The sequence below is a fragment of the Oryctolagus cuniculus genome, chromosome 6, assembly GCF_964237555.1.
Source record: "Oryctolagus cuniculus chromosome 6, mOryCun1.1, whole genome shotgun sequence".
NCBI lineage: Eukaryota > Metazoa > Chordata > Mammalia > Lagomorpha > Leporidae > Oryctolagus > Oryctolagus cuniculus.
The window spans coordinates 124,570,585-124,589,091 of NC_091437.1; the positions used below are offsets into that span (position 1 = coordinate 124,570,585).

Genomic DNA, 18,507 nt, shown 5'->3' on the forward strand with positions numbered 1-18,507 from the left:
GCTGTCTTCTTCAGGGGTTACCAAAAATAAACTGGCCAAAAATTAAGCAGCACGTCCTACGCTACTGCTTTAAGCCATTTTCTGAGCTGGGTGTTTTCAGTCCGGCTTCGTGAACTTACAGGCGACTAGAAGATAATATTTTACACAGCCTTCATCAAACCAACGCTGACCGCAGAACTGAACGCATTTCTTGTCAGCTATTTTCCCTGTGTCTGAGTGGCTCTGCTTCTCCACAGCCGTCTCTACCATTCCTCGCCCGCTGCCCATCAGCTACCTAGGGAATATTTCACCGCCGCTTCCCGAAAGCTAACACTCCACGAAGCTCGTCTACTCCTTTGGTTACAACCAAACATGCTCAAAAGCTGAACAGCCTAAGCCCGCGATTCTCCTTCAGCGCCCACACTCCCTCCGGCAAATAAACCTCGGATCTAATTTTAAGACGGCCCCCTATCTTGCTCCTCCCACCTGCAGCCTACCGCCATGGCCCTCCCCACGGACCCGAGGTCCTCTTCCCGGTCCGTCCATTTCTCGGAACAATAAGCTCTTTTTCAGCGTTAAGGACCAGGAACCCAGCCTGGCCCGTCCGCCAGCTCTGGAAGCACGGCGTGCGCTCGGGCCTCGCCACCCGCGGTCACCCTCTGGCCGGAACGCCACTTCCGGATCACTGGTGTCTCCACTTTACCGGTCCGCTGCCACCCCACCTCCGCCCCGGCACTTCCTAGAGCTTCGCCCTAGCCACTGGCCTGGTCGAAGCCGGGGCCGACGCTAGAGGAGCGCCAAGAGCTCTGCGGGAGAATGCATCAAGTGTCTTCTCCAGCGTGAGGGACCTCTATGGGCTGCGAAGGCACGGAGCGGTGGCGGTGGAGGGACAGTTTGTTCTGAGTTCCGAGCGGAGCACACCCGGAAGTGGCGCGGTACGGGAGCGGTGCGGCCGCCGGGGGGGCGGGTGCCAGGTATGAGGTAGGGGAGAGGAGACGCCACGGTACTCTTTGGCGTGGGTGTCAGCGCAGAGTGGAGTGTGGTGGCAGGGTGGAGTGTGGAAACGGGCCTGGCTCTAGCTGCAGCGCTGCTTCTACTGTGGTAGATCCGTCCAGGTTCCGGGAGGCGAGGGCCTGGCTGGGCGGCTGCAGCACCCGCACGGGAGCCCAGCGCTCACCCACTCCGGGGGACCTGCTCGCTTCAGGTCACCGCTGCTTCCTCCTGACCCTCTCCAGGCAAGAAGTCGTGGCTGGAGCTGGGAGACCGCTGGAGTGTTCCGTGCCGCCTCTTTGGTGGGGTCTGTTGCTTTTCCGCCTCTCCAAACGCTCCTGAGAAATACTTTTTCCTTCGCCGCACTGCTGACTCCTTGATGTTTCTGTCTATCCCTTTCAGCTTCTGACGTTGGCTCCTAGCGTTAAAATATGCTGGAGTCCTATGTAACTCCAATTTTAATGAGCTATGTGAATCGCTACATCAAGAACTTAAAGCCTTCCGATCTGCAGCTTTCACTATGGGGTGGAGACGTGGTTCTGAGCAAGCTCGAGTTAAAGTTGGATGTCCTGGAACAGGTAAGCTGGGTAGCTGGCGTGGACTGGAAACATTTTTTAATATGCTAGGATGTAATCCATTTCCTTGTCTTTGATTTCTGTGTTACAATATGGTAATTTTTTCTGCTGTCTTTTGGGCTACACTGCAGCTAGAGACCTTGTTTTACAGAATTTTAAGAGAAGGTTTATTATAGTAGACGTCGAAAAAGTTGCTTGGACTGAAAGGAAAACAATTTCATTGTTCTTGTCGGAATTGTTACCCTGTCCTCAAATCTCAAGCATTACCGAATATGCTAAAGGTACATTGTCCAAATTCTGTATGAAGTTGAAAATAATACATCTTCCTTTGTGGACAGTGTGAGGAAGGGTATGAAAGAGAGCAAGGTCAGCTCTTGAGGGACGTTCTCTCTCTCTCAGAAGGAAAGATGACATTAGCTGTGGCATCCCCACAGTGTTGAATAGACACAGATTGAGAATGGCAGTACAAGTGGACGTTTCTCTAACTGCTGCTTTTTAGTTTCTTTCATTTAACATGAGAATAGTCCGATGTAGATGAACTGTTACTTCAAAGTTCACATGTTCATTCATTTAGTACTTTTATTAGTAACATATGTTAAGCAATTCTAGCAGTATTGAGGATGGGAAATATCTGTGGAAGCTCAGAAGTCAGACTTTTTAGAAGATAAAGTGGTGGCTTAATCTGAAGGTCATTGTTATCAGTAATCTTTAGTTATATTCCCCTGCCTCTTCTAGTTAACACTAGGAAATAATACTCTTAGCGCCTTCTCCTTTCTCTCCCAAGGTTAATTGGATGCCTTAGTATTTTCATTTTACTGTAAGTGAACATAAATCCTAAGAGTAGCAATGCAACTTGTAAATATGTGTACACCTGTGCAACTACTAGCCAGCTCAAGAGAGACTATTCCTTAAAAGATTCTCATTGTAATTAGTACTCCTCAGTGGTAAAAAGAGAGGACTACTAATCTGACTTCTGTCAGTATAAACTTTACTTGTTCTTGAGCCTCTAATAAATTGGAATCATTTGTGTAGTTTCTACCACTTGCTTGGCTAGCAATCGGCTAAGATTAACCTGTATTGTTGGATGAACAGTTTGTTTTTTGCATTGCCTTGTATAAAGAGTCCACAATTCAGGTCAAGCTGCCACATAGTATGTCGACATCTTGTATCAGAGTAGTATGGCACAGCAGGTTAGACTGCCACATAGTATGTCCACATCTCGTATCAGAGGATCAGTTCAGGTCCTGGCCACTTTGCTTCTGATCCAATGTCCTGCTGATGTGCCTTTTTTGGAGGCAGCTCATGATGGCCTAGGTACTTTGGTTTCCTTCACCTGTGTGGGAGACCCAGGTGAAGCTCCTGGCTTCAGTCTGGCCCATCCTGGGTATTGTGGGCATTTGGGGAGTGGATCGGTAGATGGAAGATCTCTCTTCTCTGTTTCTCCCTCTGTCACTTTGCCTTTCAAGTGCAAATAAATTAATCTTTTAAAAAAAATCCACGATTTACTTATCTATTCTCCTATTAATGGATATTGAGTTATTTATACAGTACATGATGGTTCAGGTACTTGGGTCCCTGCCTTCCACATGGGAGACCTGGGTGGAGTTCTGGACTCCTGGTTTCAGTCTGGCCCAGCCTGGCTATTGTGGGCACTCTGATATGCGATGCAAGTGTCCCAAGTGGTGACTGAACTGCTGTGCCACAAGTGCCACACACCCACCCCTGGTAGTACCTATTAAAGCTAAACATGCCTACCTCCTAGATACCTAGCTAAGGGAAAATAATATTGATGTCCATCAAAATTCATGTACAAGAATGTTTGTAGAAGCTTGCTTCATTACAGCTAGAAGTGTGAACAACCTTGGGAGTGGGTGTTTAGCCTAGCAGTTGAGAAGCCAGTATCCTATATTGGATGTTGTGGGCATGTGGAGAGTGAACCAGCAGATGGAAGGTTACTCTCTGCGACTCCCTCTTCCTCCCAAATAACATGAAGAAAATAATAAAATAAAAGATAGTGATGAAGTAGTTGTCTTAAGTGGCTATGCCAGTTTACAAGTTTACCAACACAATGTGTGAGTTCCAGTCATTCCATGTTTTTGCTACTTCTTGGTATGTTATTTTAGCCTTTCTGCATAGTGTGTTGTGATATCTCATTTCAGTTTGCATTTCCTTAATGACTAATGAAACTGAATATTTTTTCATAGGATTATTGGTTAAATTTTTATTTATTTGAGGGGTAGAGTTACATACAGAGAGAGAGAAAGAGAGAGAGAGGTGTTCCATCTGCTTGTTCACTCCTTAAATGACTGTATCTGGAGCTGGGCAGATATGAAGCCAGGAGCTTCTTCCAGGTCTCCTACGCGGGTGCAGGGGCTCAAGCACTTGGGCCATCTTCCGATCCAACTCTCTGCTATGGCCTGGGAAAGCAATGGAAGAGGAGCAGCCAGGACACAAACCAGCGCCCATATGAGATGCCTGCTCTGCAGGCGGTGGCTTAGCTTACTTTGCCACAGTACCAGCCCCTGTTACTTTTCTTAAGTCTTGCCTTTTTTTTTTTTCTTTAAAGATCTATTTATTTGAGAGGCAGAATTACAGGGAGAGATAGATCTTCCATCCACTGGTTAACTCCCCACATGGCCTTAGCAGCCACAGCTCGTGCAAGAAATTGGATTTTTCTGTCTTTCCTATTGATGTGTTGGGATTCTTTGCCAGATTATGGCTTCTCTCTCAGTTAATGGCTTATCTTTTTACTTTCTCCAAAGTATCCTGATGACAGAAGTTTGTGATTTTATTGAGGTAGAGTTTGTCAATCTTGTAACTAGGGCTTTTCATGTAGTACATAAGGAATCTGGCTTTCTAACTTGTCTAACACATTTTGGTAGATTCCTTTGGGTTGCCTGTATACACACTCATGCCATCTACAAATAATGACAGTTTTATATCTTTCTATACAATACTTGTACCTTTAATTTCTTTTTCTTTCATTATTGGCACCAGCAAGGGTCTCATATCATTTGGAGTGGAGGTCATGAGAATAAATTTTGTTGATATTGTCTCCACCTTTGGTGGGAAAGTGATTGTATTTTATAAGGAGGTATGTTAGTTGTAAATGCTCTTTATTGGGTTAAGGAATTTCTCTTGATTTTTCCAGTGAGTTTATAAAATCACTGATGGGTGTTGAATTTTACCACATGAGTCTTTTAATGGTTACCTAATTTAAAGAAAATTGTTAATATGGTAAATTATACTGATTGAGTTTTTTAAAAGATTGATTTATTTATTCGAGAGGCAGAGTTAGAGGCAGAGAGAGAGGTCTTCCATCCACTGGTTTACTCTTCAGCTGGCTGGGATGACTGGAACTGGGCAGATTTGAAGCCAGGAGCTTCTTCTGGGTCTCCCACGTGGGTGCAGGGGCCCAGATTTGGGCCATCTGCTTTCCCAGGCACATTAGCAGGGAACAAGATTGGAAGTGGAGCACCCAGGACTTAAACTGGCTCCCATATGGGATGCCACAGTGTGGGCCCCGAGGTGGTTTTTATTTTTATTTTTTCTAAATTTATTTGAGAGGTAGAGTTACAGCCAGAGAGAGGGAGAGACAGAGAGAAAGGTCTTCCTTCCACTGGTTCACTTCCCAAATGGCTGCAATGGCTGGAGCTGGGCTGATCTGAAGCCAGGAGCCAGGAGCTTCTTCTGGGTGCAGGGGCCCAAGCACTGGACCATTTTCCACTGCTTTCCTAGGCCATAAGCAGAGAGCTGGATCAGAAGAGGAGCATCCAGGACATGAACTGGTGCCCATATGGGATGCTCGTGTCACGGGCGGAAGCTCAATCTTCTTTGCCACAGCGCCAACCCCACCAATTCAGTTTTTTAAAAAAAGATTTATTGGGCCAGAGCTGTGGCATGATGTTATTAAGCACCGCCTGTAGTGCAGGCATCCCGTATGGGTGCCTGTTCAAGTCCCGGCCGTTCCACTTCTGGTCCAGCTCCCTGCTAAAGCACCTGAGAGCAACAGAAGATGGCTCAAGTCCTTGGGTTTCTGCATCCACGTGGGAAACCAGGATGAAGCTCCTGGCTCCTGGCTTTGGCCTGGCCCAGCCCTGGAGGTTGCAGCCATTTGGGGAGTGAACCAGTGGATGAAATATTTCTGTTTTTCCATCCCCCCCCCCCCCCCGCCCCGATTTAACTGCCTTTCAAATAAATAAATAGAGTGAGAAAGAGTTATAGATGTCTTCCATCTGCTGGTTCTCTCCAGATGGTTGCAGTAGCCAGGACTGGGCCAGGAGAAGAACTCCATCTGGGTCTCTCATGTGGGAGGCAGGTATCCATGTATTTGAGCCAATATCTCTTGCCTCCCAGATGCATTAGCAGGGAACTGAATGGGAAGCAGAGTTTGCTGGGACTTGACTTGGTGCTATAATTGCGTCTAGCAGCTCCTTAACTTGTGCTGCAGTGTCTACCCTTAATTGAGTTTTTAAAGATTGATTTATTTATTTGAAAGAGTTACAGAGAGAGGGAGAGAAAGAGATCGCTCTTCCATCCACTGGTTCACTCCTCAGATAGCTGTGATGGTCAGGGCTGGGCCAGGCTGAAACCAGGAAGCAGGAGTTAATCAGGGAATTTTTCCCAGGCCATTAGCAGGGAAATGGGTCAGATGTGGAACAACCAGGACATCAGCAGGCGCCCATAAGGGATGCTGGCCTTGCAGGTGGTGGCTTTACCTGCTCTGACATAACCCTGGCCCCCTAATTGAGTTTTTAAACATTTGCCTTGCATTCTGAAGTAAATCACAGTTGGTTATTTTAAAATTATTTTTATATGTTATTAGGTTTATTAATTTTGTATGCTTCTAAGTGTTATCTGCATGTGATTTTCTTTTTTTTGTAATGTCCTTGTCAGGCTTTGAGATGTACTTGCCTCATGAAATTATTTGTGAAGTATTTCCTCATTTTATAATTCTTGGAAGAGTGTATATGATTGATATTGCTAGTTTTTTTCTTTATTGTTGCAAAATATATATGACTTTAAACTTATCATTTTACTACTTTTAGGTGTATACTTATGTGGCAGTGATTCTATTTATATTGTTGTACAACCATTACCACTGTCCATATCCAGAACTTTTTCTCCTCTTCACCCCTTCTAACCATATTCTGTTTTGCTTCTATGAATATGGTTGCTCTTAGTACCTTGTATAAGTAGAATCATTCAATATTTGTCCTTTTGTGAATGACTCATTTCACTTAATTCATTATCTTCAAAAGTTAATCTGTGTTCTAGCATGTGTTAGAATTCTCTTAGATTTTAAGGTTGGATGATATTCCATTGTACATCTGAGGATACTTCAAAAAGCTCAGGAAAAAATGGAATTAAAGTAAACTTATTTTGGTGCAAAAATTTTTTGAAATCCATGACTACTTTTTTCTCATTGATCTGTTGATGGGCATTTCCATCTTTTGGCCACTGTGAATAAAGCTGCTATGAGCATAGTTGTTTAAATATTTTTTTGGAACTCTACTTTTAGTTCCTTTAGGTGTGTACCCAGAAGTTAACTTTGTAGATGATATGGTAACTATGTTTAATTTTTTGAGGTATTACCAGTGTTTGTACCATTTTATATTCTTGCCAGAAATGCACAAGAGTTCCAGTTGTTCCTGTAATTCCATATCTTTGCCAAAACTTTTTATGTCTCTTGTTTCGATTGCTATTCTAATGAGTATGATATGTCATCTTATGGATTTCTATTTTTTGAAAATCTAGCTTTTATCTGTTGATTCACTTGTCAGATACCTCCTGTATCCTGGGCTGGGCTGGGCTGGAGTAGATGGAACTTAATCTAGGTCTCATGAGGGTGGACAGGAACCCAATCACTTGAGCCTATCACTGCTGCTTCTCAGGGTCTGCATCAAGAAGTGACGTCAGGAGGCAGAGCTGAGCATTGGACCCAGGTACTCGGATCTGGGTACGTTAGCATCTTGACTGCTAGGTTAGATGCTTACCCCTCATAGGATTTTTTTTTTTTTTTTTTTTTGAAAAGCAGAGTTACAGAAAGAGAAGGAGAGACACACATAGAAAGATCTTCCATCAACTGGTTCACTCTCCAGATGGCTGCAATGGCCAGGGCTGGGCTAAGCCAAACCCAGAAACTGGGAGTTTTATCTGGGTCTCTCATTTGGGTGGCAGTGTCCCAAGCACTTGGAAGAGGGTACTGGATAGGAATTGGAGCAGCCAGGACTAGAACTGGCGTCCGTATGGGATGCTGGTGTCACAAGTGGTGGCTTAACCCGCTATAGCACCATGCCAGTCCCCCTCATTATAGTTTTAATTTACATTTCCCTTATGATTAATGACATTGAACAGCTCATGTCCTTGGTGCATTTTTTAAAAAGACTTATTTATTTTAAAGGCAGAAATACAGAGAGAAAGAGTGAGTTTCCATCCGCTGGTTCACTCTCCAAATGGCCACAATGGCTAGGGCTGGACCAGGCTGAAATCAGGAGCCAGGAGCTGCTTCCCTGTCTCCCACATGGGTGCAGGGATCCAAGTTCTTGGGCTATTTTCCATTGCTTTCCCAGGTGCATTAGCAGGGAGCTGGATTGGTAGTGGAACAGCTGGGACTTAAGCTGGTGCTCATATGGGAGCTGGCACTGCAGGTGGAGGCTTACCTTCTATGCCACAGCCCCAGCCCTGCTTGGTGCTCTTTTGAATCAGAGTTTTGTTAGTGTTGAATTGTAGGAGTTCTGTGTGTAGTATGGATATTAATCTCCCTTATCAGATATCTGATTTGCAGACCTTTCCTCCCATTCTGTGATTTGTCTTTTACTCTGTTGATGGTGCCCTTCGTTGCATAAAAGTTTTAAATTGATTAAGTCCAACTTAGGTGATTTTTCTTTTGTTGCCTAGGACTTTGATGTTGTGTCCAAGAAATTATTGACAAGTCTAATTTCATGAAGCTTTCTACTATATTTTCCCCCTCATTTTTAGCTCCTATGTAAAGGTTTTTGATCCATTTTGAGTTAATTTTTGTGTATGGTAGAAGGTAGGTGTTAAATCCTATTTATTTATAGATATTCTCAGCATCATTTGTTGAAGACTGTCTTTTTCTCTGTTGAATGGTCTTGGTACCCATGTTGAAAATCATTTGTTCTAGGGACTGGTGCTGTGGTGTAGCGCTGGCATCCCCTATGGGTGCCTGTTCGAGTCCTGGCTGCTCCACTTCTGATCCGTCTCCATGCTAATGTGCTTGAGAAAGCAGTGGAAGATGGCCCAAGTGCCTGCACCCCCTGCGCCCACATGGGAGACCTAGAAGAAGCTCCTAGCTCCTGGCTTCAGATTGGCCCAGCTCTGGCCATTGCAGCCATTTGGGGAGTGAACCAGCAGATGGAAAATCTTCTCTGTCTCTCTGTCTCTTTTTCTCCTTCCCTCTCTCGCCTCCCTCGCTCTCTCGCCTCCCTCGCTCTCTCGCCTCCCTCGCTCTCTGTCTCTGTGTCTGTCTCTGTCTCTCTCTGTAACTCTGCCTTTCAAATAAATAAATACTTAACAACAACAAAAAAGAATCATCTGGCTTAGATGTGAGCATTTTTTTTCTAGGCCCTGAATACTGTTCTATCAGTTTACATGTATGCCTTTATGTGTAACTAAATCACTATCAAACTGTTTTGATCATTGTAGCTTTTTAGTAAGTATTGGGACAGTGTGAGATATCGGCTTCTTAGTGTTTATATTAAAAATGAATCATGGAGTTCGCTGGGTCATTTTGGAAAATTGTAAATTATTGACAATTCTGTAACAGATACAGGACTATTTAGATTTTATTTCTTATTATATTGGTGAGTTCTGTTTTTCAGTGAATCTCTCCTTTCTCTGAAATCTAGCTGTAAGCAAACTGTGGCCAGGTTTATTGTAAATACAGTTTTATTGGGACACAGCTGCCCTCATTTGTTTACTTATTGTCTGTGGCTGCTTTTGCATGAAAATGGCAAAGTTGAGTAATTGGGACAGAGATGGCATTGTTTGCAAAAGACTAAAATATTTACTATCTGGCTGATTAAAAAAAAAAAACCTACTTGCTGCTGCTCTAAATTGACATATTTAAAGATATGAAATTGTTTGGTTTGTTTTTAAATCAGCGTGCTTTAAATAATCTGAGTCTGCAGTGGTATCCTCTTTTCATTCTTGATATTGGTAATTTGTATTCTTAAAGATTTGTGTATTTGAAAGGCAGAAATAAGAGAAGGAGAGAGAGTGAAGGAGAGATTGAGAGATCTTCCATCTGTTACTGATTTGCTTATTAATAATTTGAAACATTAATAAGCTGTGTGGGCTCTTGCCATATATTCAAAGAATGCTGAATACTGGCACAAATAAATCAGGGAATATGGTAAGTTTTAAGCTTTTTATTCAGTGAGAGAAATGCGTAGAAGAGTGGGGACCCTATCTAAGAAAGAAAGGGAAATCTGGATTCATACGGAGCGGTAGGAGCCAGCCATGTGGAGCATGCAGGCCAGAAAGCTTGGAGCGGGTGGCCTGAAGGCACAGGCCACAAGGGGATCAAGGGCAGGGAGGGAAAAAGAAGGGCAAAAAGAAAAAGGGGCAAAAAAGGTCTGGCCCACCGTTTTTTCAGGCCTTTAATCCACTTCCAAAGGGGAGTGGTTAATTAGTCTGATTGGCAGGTGGGTGCACAGGTATGGTCAGGTAGATGCACAGGTGTGGTCAGGTAGAGATGTGAGATCACAAAGGGGGCGTGCTGGATCTTCCAGCTCACGAATCTAATCAATTTTACCCTGTATGCCTGCCTACATCACATCCACTGATTCAGTCCACAAATGGCCACCATGGCCAGGGCTAGGCCAGACCAGAGCTGGGAGCTAGGAGCTAGGAGCTTCATCTGGGTCTCCCACGTGGGTGCTTCTCCTGCTTTCCCAGGCACGTGAGCAGGGAACTGGATTGGAAGTGGAGCAGGTGGGTATCAAACAGGCACCTATATAGGATACCAGCACTGCAGGCAGAGGCTTAATTTTCTACGCCATAGTGCTGGCCCCAATTTGTATTTTCTTTATCAATATTTCTAAAGTCTAAGGGTGGGTGTTTGGCTTGGTGGTTAAGGTGCTGATTGGGATATCTGCTTCCCACATTCTAGTACCTGAGTTTGAGTCCTGGCTCTGGCTCTGGATTCTAGCCTCTTGGCAATACATACCTTGGGAGGCATCAGATTGGTTGGGTCTCATGTGGGAGACCTGGATTGAGTTTCCTACCCCTGGTTTTGACCTGGCCATTGTGGACGTTTGGGGAGTGAATCAGTGGATGGAAGATTGTGCATGTGTGTGTGTGTGTCTGTCTGCCTCTTAAATTAAAAAAAGCAGAACCAACCCTGCATTTTGATGCACACACACACAAAACAAAGGTCTTATCAATTTTATTAATATTTTCAAAGAATTTTTGTTTTGTTTTTGCATCATACTTTGTCATTTTTTTGGTTAATCATCTCATTTGATTCCACTTTATTTGTATTTGATTCACTATTTTTCCTTTCTTCCTGTGATAAAAACTTAGATCATTGAGTTTTTTTTTCCACTTCTGCCTACTCAAATACACTTGTATGCAGTTAATACTATAAATTTCTCTGTAACCATATGTTTAGCTCCATTGAGTAGAATTGTATATTTTTTCAGTTAAAATTTTTTTATAATTTTTGGTTTGATTTTTTTTCCTTGATCAATGATTGTTAGAAAATGTGTTGCTTAATTTCAAACATTTGGGGATTTGCTAATTATCTTTGTGTCATTAATTTCTCATTTAATTCCACTGTGGTTAGCACATTCTCTGTGATTCCAATCCATTAATATTTGTGACTCATTATATAGTCTATTTTTGTAAAGTGTTCCATGGGCAATTATCAGAAGAAAATAAATATTTTGCAGTTGTTGCTGCAGTGTTTTAGAACCAAATAAGTTACCAGAGTGAGTTCTTCAAATCTTGTAAACCCTTATGGATTTTCACTATCTAGTTATTGTACTGAATATTGGGAGAGTAGTAATAATGTCTTCTATGATTGTGCATGTCTGTTTCTCTTTTTTAGGTTTGTCAGTGTTCACTTTCTTTGTCTTAAGATTATGTTATTAAGGCTGTACAAATTTAGTATTTTGATATTTTATTGTTGAATATACTTTTAAAATATTCTGAGATAGTTTCTTTTAAAACTTTAAAAAAAATTTTGAGAGGGAGATAAATAGAGTCAAATAGACTACTCTCATTGGCTGGTTCATTCCCCAAATGCTCTCAGTGGAGCCAGGAATCCAGTCTAGGTCTTCCACATGGGTGCCAGGGACCCAACTTTCTTGGGTCATCATTGCTGCCTTCCAGGGTTCAAATTAGCAGGAATCTGGAGTTAGGAGAAGAACTGGGCATTAAAACCAGGTACTCTGATATGGGAAGTGGGTGTCTTAACTGGCATATAAACTATTAGACCTAACACTTGCCCCTGACATTTTATTCTAGTGGTGGTTCTTTCCATAAAGATTTTTAAGTATGTGTTATTAAGTGATGGAGAGGGAGAGACACAGAGAAAGAGATCTTAAATCCACTAATTCACTCCCCAAATGACCACAACCACTGTGGCTCCACCAGGCCAAAGCCAGGAGCCAGGAACTCCATCTGGGTTTCCCACATGGATGGCAGGAGTCCCAATACTTGGGCCAGTTTCTGCTTTTCCTGGCACTTAGCAGGGAGCTGGATCAGAAGTGGAGCAGCAGGGACTTAAACTGGGATGGCTACATCACAGATGATGGCTTAACCCGTTCTGACAGAACTTTGACCCCTATTTTATATATATATATATATATATATATATTTTTTTTTTTTTTTTTGACAGGCAGAGTGGACAGTGAGAGAGGTTGGTTCACCCTCCAATGGCTGCCACGGTCGGCACGCTACGGCCGGCGTACCGTGCTTATCTGATGGCAGGAGCCAGGTACTTCTCCTGGTCTCCCATGGGGTGCAGGGCCCAAGTACTTGGGCCATCCTCCACTGCACTCCCTGCACTGCTTGCAGTGGCTCTGGGCTGGGGTGGGGGAAGGCTGGAGTCAAGGTCTGGGAACTCAATCTAGGTCTCCTGTGAGGATGGTAAGAGTAAGAACAGTTACTTGAGCATGCTCCTTTTTAGGATCTGCATTCTCAGGAAGCTGGAGTCAGGAACTTAGGCCAGGTATCAAATCCAGGCACTCTGAGATGGGTTGCAGGTATCTTAACTGATGTCTTACCTCCTTGGCCAAATTCCCTCCTGAAGAATGTATTTTTACGTGGTAGAATTGTATTTCAAGAAGGGAAAAGAATAAACATAAAAAAAATTGTTTATGATAACTTCAAGGAGGACATATTTGTTAAAAACAATCGGCATTCATGTTTTATCTTTTGCAAGATATATATATATATATATGTATGTTCTTGTCACAACAACTCTGATGAGGAAGCCATCTTCTAACAGATGAGTAACAAGTGTTGAACTTCAGTGGGACTTTCAGCATGAGCCATAGGTCTCAAAATCCCATGTTCTTTTTTTTTTTTTTTTTTTTTTGACAGGCAGAGTGGATAGAGAGAGAGAGACAGAGAGAAAGGTCTTCCTTTGCCGTTGGTTCACCCTCCAATGGCCCCCCCGGGCAGCGCGCTGCGGCAGGTGCACCGCGCTGATCCAAAGGCAGGAGCCAGGTGCTTCTCCTGGTATCCCGTGGGGTGCAGGGCCCAAGCACTTGGGCCATCCTCCACTGCACTCCCTGGCCACAGCAGAGAGCTGGCCTAGAAGAGGGACAACCGGGAAAGAATCCGGCACCCCAACCGGGACTAGAACCCAGTGTGCTGGCGCTGCTAGGTGGAGGATTAGCCTATTGAGCCGCGGCGCCGGCCCCCATGTTCTTTTGAAGAAATTATTTTATTTGAAAGACACATACTCGGATGAATAGACAGAGATCTCATATCTGCTGGTTCACTGGACTAGGGCTGGGAAATCAATCCTGATATTCCATGTGGATGGCAGGGATCTAACTGATTTGAGCCTTCACCTGCTACCTCCTAGGGTCCACATTTGCAAGAAGCTGTACTTGGGAGTGGAGCAGAGACTTGTTACTCAGGCATTTCCTGTATGGGTTGTGGGTGGGTGTTCCAAGCAGCATTAGTGTCTTAACCTCAAACACTTGCCCTCAAATTCCATACTCTAGTGTGGGAAGCTGCCTTTTTTGTTAATATTTGGTTAGCATTCTGCTAACACTGACTTCTTGAATTTGATTCAGGTCTTTTAACTTCTCCCTGGGAAAATCTGATTTGTGACCATAGACTTCAAAACCGTGGGTAGCCATCTTGAAAACATAGCATTGTTTCATAGGTCAGAGGGTGACAGAAGTGTAGATGTCATTTGCTTATTGTTCAAGTAGATCCTTTGCGGGTGGGAACATTGAATGCTCATAATGCAAGTGAAGAGGCTGTGTACTAGTGGTTAAGGGCAAGGCTCTGGCATACTATTTCTCAGTTTTGAATCCTAGCTCTCCCAGATGATACATTGTGGTAAGTTACTTGACCTTTCTTGCCTCAGATTCTTCATTGTAAAATGAGAAAAGTATATATTCTTATGAGGATTTAATAATTGTATGCAGGTAAGGTGCTTAGAATAGTACCTGGGATGTAGTCAGTGCTTAGTAGGTATTGTTTTGATTGTAGACCCTAGTCATTCCTGTGCCAGCTGAATAATGCATGAAGAAATTGCTGCATCTTTAAAATTAATGTAATAATAAAAATAATAATTGTGACATTCCATTAAAGAATAGTAACAGTAAGTATTTAGTATTTTGACTTTAAGAAACTGGAAACATAAATTAGGCTCACATGTTTGTAATTAAAATGACATTTAGCATCTTTATAATGATTTCTCTATGAGCAAGACAGTGTTCTAAGCACTTCAAATAAATAAGTTCATTTAATCTTCAATATATTTTCCAGATAATGAAACTGAGGTACAGATAATGAAACTGAGGCACAGTGTCATTGGATTAATAAATGGCAAATGGGATTTAAATTCATGTCTGAGGGCTCCAGAGTTATTGGTCATAACCACCTTGCTGTACTGCCTGTAGTTAGCTATTGCATTCCTGATATGTTGCTAAACTAAGTAGATAGGCAAAAAAAGGAATGAATAAACTATTATAATTTTCACAAATAACTAAAGATATTGTGGGGAGCAACTGGGAGCAACTCGGACTAGACTAAGTTACTGGAATTAAGACTTATTCTATGCATCTGCTCTCCCACAATATGGCGCTGGGAGAGGAGGAAACAGCTTCTACGCAGCTGCCTCCAGTTCAACCAATAAACTGTAGGACCTGCTCCTGATTGGAGGAGAGCAGCGTACTCGGCGTGTGGGTAGCAGAGCACGGATTGGTGGAGAGGACTATAAAGGAGGAGAGAGACAACATGCACCAGGAACATCTAAGGGGAACATCTAAGGTGAACACCTGTGCAGCCCCCGAGAGAGCCGGCCGGCGGTGTGCCGCTCCCCCGCGGAAGTGGGGAATGTGGCAGGGGGAACCGCCCTTCCACGGAGGTGGAAGGGACGGTAGCCAACCCGGGAAGGACCAGCAGCCAACCCGGGAAGGACCAGCAGCCAACCCGGGAAGAACCAGCAGCAAACCCGGGGAGGGCCAAGCAGATGAAAGAACAACGCAGGGTCCTGTGTCGTTCCTCCACGAAGAAGGGGAGCGACAGATATGATGGAAATAGAATTTTTTCTTTGGTTTATAAGAATAATTTTATATGGAAGTAAAATAAGTATAAAGTGATTGTGTTGAAATTTGTGTTTTCATTTCTAAATTCTTTAATAATGGAAGCAGTCAGAAAACATGTAAAATTTGTGACTAAAGTATACAGGTATAATATATAAAAAATTTTTTTTATTTGAAGGAAAGGCAGAGATTTCCACCTACTGGTTTACTCCTCAAATGCTGGCAAAAGCCAATAGCCAGGAACTCAATCCAGGTCTGTTGCATAGAGGGCAAGGACCCAAAAACTTGAACCATCACTTGTTTGCCAAGGTGTATATTACCAGGATGTTGGAAATGAGAGCCCATCCACTACTGGAATCGTGGTACTCTAACTTGGAATGTGAACGTCTTAATTGCTAGTCCAAATGCCTACCCCCAGTTATATAAATCTTTAATTAGGTGAAGAATTATTTATATTTAGGTTGGTCAGCTTTAATTTGTCAGGTAATTATCCTATCCTATTAAGCCTCCTTCTGAACTTGCCTCACAATTGTATCCTGCTAATTTGATTCACATTTTGATAATGTGATAGTCTTTTTGGAAGATCTCTCTCTTTCTCTGTCCCTCTTTCATTAAATAAGAAAATAAGTCTTAAAACAGTGAAAAATCTTAAGCACATACTAACTTTATTTAATGTTTTATGTTTTAAGGAACTGAAATTACCATTCACATTTTTAAGTGGACATATTCATGAATTGAGGATTCATGTACCATGGACAAAACTGGGTTCAGAACCAGTGGTAATTACCATCAATACAATGGAATGCATTTTGAAACTTAAGGATGGAATGCAGGTAAGAAATTATTGAACCCAGTTATTTCTGTTAACTAATCTTAATGGTTATTAGTATTTGATGTTTCTTTAAATTTTGGAATATGTCAGCCATGACATAAATAAAACTTAGCTTATGCACTTATTATATTTTTCTTTTTAAAGGTTAATTAGTTTGAAAGTCATAGTTACAGAGGGAGAGAAAGAGGAATTTTCCATCCACTTTCTCACTCTCCAGATGGCCAAAGGGGCCAGGGCTGAACCAGGAGCCAGCAGCTTCATATGGGTCTCTCATATCGGTAGTAGGAGCCCAAACACTTGAGTCATCTTCTGCTTTTCCGAGGCCAATTAGCAGGAAGCTGGATCAGAAGTAGAGCAGCAGGGACAGGAACCAGTGCCCATACTGGATGCTGGTGTTGGAGTCGATCATTTAACTTCCTATGCCACAACGCCAGCCGCATGCTAACTGTTTTTTACATGCCCATTTCGTAGTAACATAACCATTTTCAAAAGGGTGTTCTTAGATTTATATAAAACACCTAAAGGATCTTTTCAGATTACTTATACTTAATTGGTTATAGCCTTACTGGGGATCAATTAGATTGCTTATTAATTATAGAAGTGGGGACTGATTGAGTCCAATTTTTGAGAGTTTTGAATTTTTGCAAAGTAATTTATTTATATGATACATCTACGTAAGAAAAAATTTTAGGGAAAATGAACATGTATTTACCTTTATTTCAAATTTCATTGGCGCTGTTGAAGTTTTACTATCAGAAAGTGATATTATCCAAAAAATTTTTATCTATTTCTTTTCTGGTCCATTTTACATTTCTTGTTAGTGGTTTTGGCAGATGTGTAATATAGGTTCTAAGGAGCTTATACCAAAATTTTTCTAATCTAGAGAGCAAGTAGGTCAGGACAGCAGCATTTTGTGAAGACATTTTTATTTTCATGTTGCAGAAAAGTAATGCATCTTTCATTCATTTTTATTACTTTAGCACACATTAAAATTTAACTGAGTTTTAAGGAAAGTGTCTAGAATTAAGTGAATTGATAAATATTGTTAAAATGACTTTTCATAAGAACCTGAAAGCAGTGTTAGTAAATATAATTTACTAAATATAACTTCAGTTGCTATGAAATTAAGGTTATTTATGAACTGCTAAAATTATTTCCTATTTTAAGTACCTTCTTTTTCCTGTTTATGAAATCTTTGTTGGGAAACTTGTACAAATATTATCCAATTTAACATAACTAATGTAGTTCCTGGAAGTAAATAGACCAATGTTATATTTCCTTGGAAATTTATTTTGTGAACTTTGAATATTTCAGAGATTTTGAAATCTAGAGATAGTTATATTACAAAATTTTATTTTACATTTGTATTTGGTAATACTTAAGTGGTTCTTAATCATTTGTTACTAGATTTTTTTTTTAAGAGTCTGGATTTGGTTATACCACCCATGTAGTGTTCCATATTAAAAGAAAAGAAAATCCAGACACTAAGTATTATTTCAGTGGAAATGTGAAAGTTTCAAGGCCAGATGTCCCATAAGAAACACATTTTAAAAGAGGCAAATTACAACTAATTATAGAGGCTGCAGAGAAAGATTTGTAACACATGACTTTAGTGCAACCTAGAACTAATATTTGATATTGGGCCATGCAGATGGCTACTGCAGGAATGATCAGATTTCCTACTTATATGGCATTTGAGACTTAAATTTTGTGGTGTGTACAGCAAAAGGTCAAGTGTCATGAATGTAAACCACTCTCCAAACAAGTATTTTTTTTACAGATGTTTAAAATTTTGGTGTAGAAAGGTGTTTTGAAAATTGCAGTTGACATTTGGACAAATTATTTAGTAGTTTATACCCCTGGAGAGTAATACTTGTACTCATAGTAGTGATTGGAATGAAATTCTGAGTAAAACATTATGTATGAAACATTTAAAATAGTTTATTTTCCAATTTTAAGCTTTGATTAGTATGTAATTGTTCAATTATACATGTATTAGTAAAACTGAGTAACTCCAAATTTAAATTATTTCAAGTTATTGCATTATAGAATCACAGTGAAACAAAGACTTACTTTCTAAATGAAACTGGGATGGATGATAGAGAAAGTGCCTTTTAAAGTTATATGTAGCTGAAGATATGAATATAAAAAAAACTGTTACTACTTGTATATGGGAATATATTAGAAATAATGAGAAGATAGAAATATGAGGCTTAGGGGATGGAGCTGTGGCGTAAGCGGTAAAGCCACCACCTGCAGCACTGGCATCTCATATGGACACTGGTTCAATTGCTAGATGCTTCTCTTCTTTTTTTTTTTTTTTTTGACAAGCAGAGTGGACAGTGAGAGAGAGAGACAGAGAGAAAGGTCT

General features: G+C 41.6%; 1 protein-coding gene across 25 annotated transcripts in view; it reads left to right on the top strand.

Moving 5' to 3' along the window:
- The first annotated feature begins 455 nt into the window (after positions 1-455).
- The window catches only part of VPS13B (vacuolar protein sorting 13 homolog B), a 778,478-nt gene continuing 760,426 nt past the window's right edge, over positions 456-18,507 (top strand). For 12 of the 25 annotated variants that reach the window (XR_011389259.1, XR_011389261.1, XR_011389262.1 and 9 more), the window contains exons 1-3: positions 464-914; positions 1,372-1,547; positions 15,994-16,137. Coding sequence is in view for 21 of the 25 variants with exons in the window: in XM_051844658.2 (XP_051700618.2) it covers positions 1,401-1,547; positions 15,994-16,137 (291 nt within the window). In the remaining 4 variants the exon portion in view is untranslated. Of the gene's footprint in view, positions 1,277-1,371; positions 1,548-15,993; positions 16,138-18,507 lie in introns of all 25 variants that reach the window. The other 13 variants (XR_011389260.1, XM_051844655.2, XM_070075348.1 and 10 more) reach the window with 6 other exon arrangements.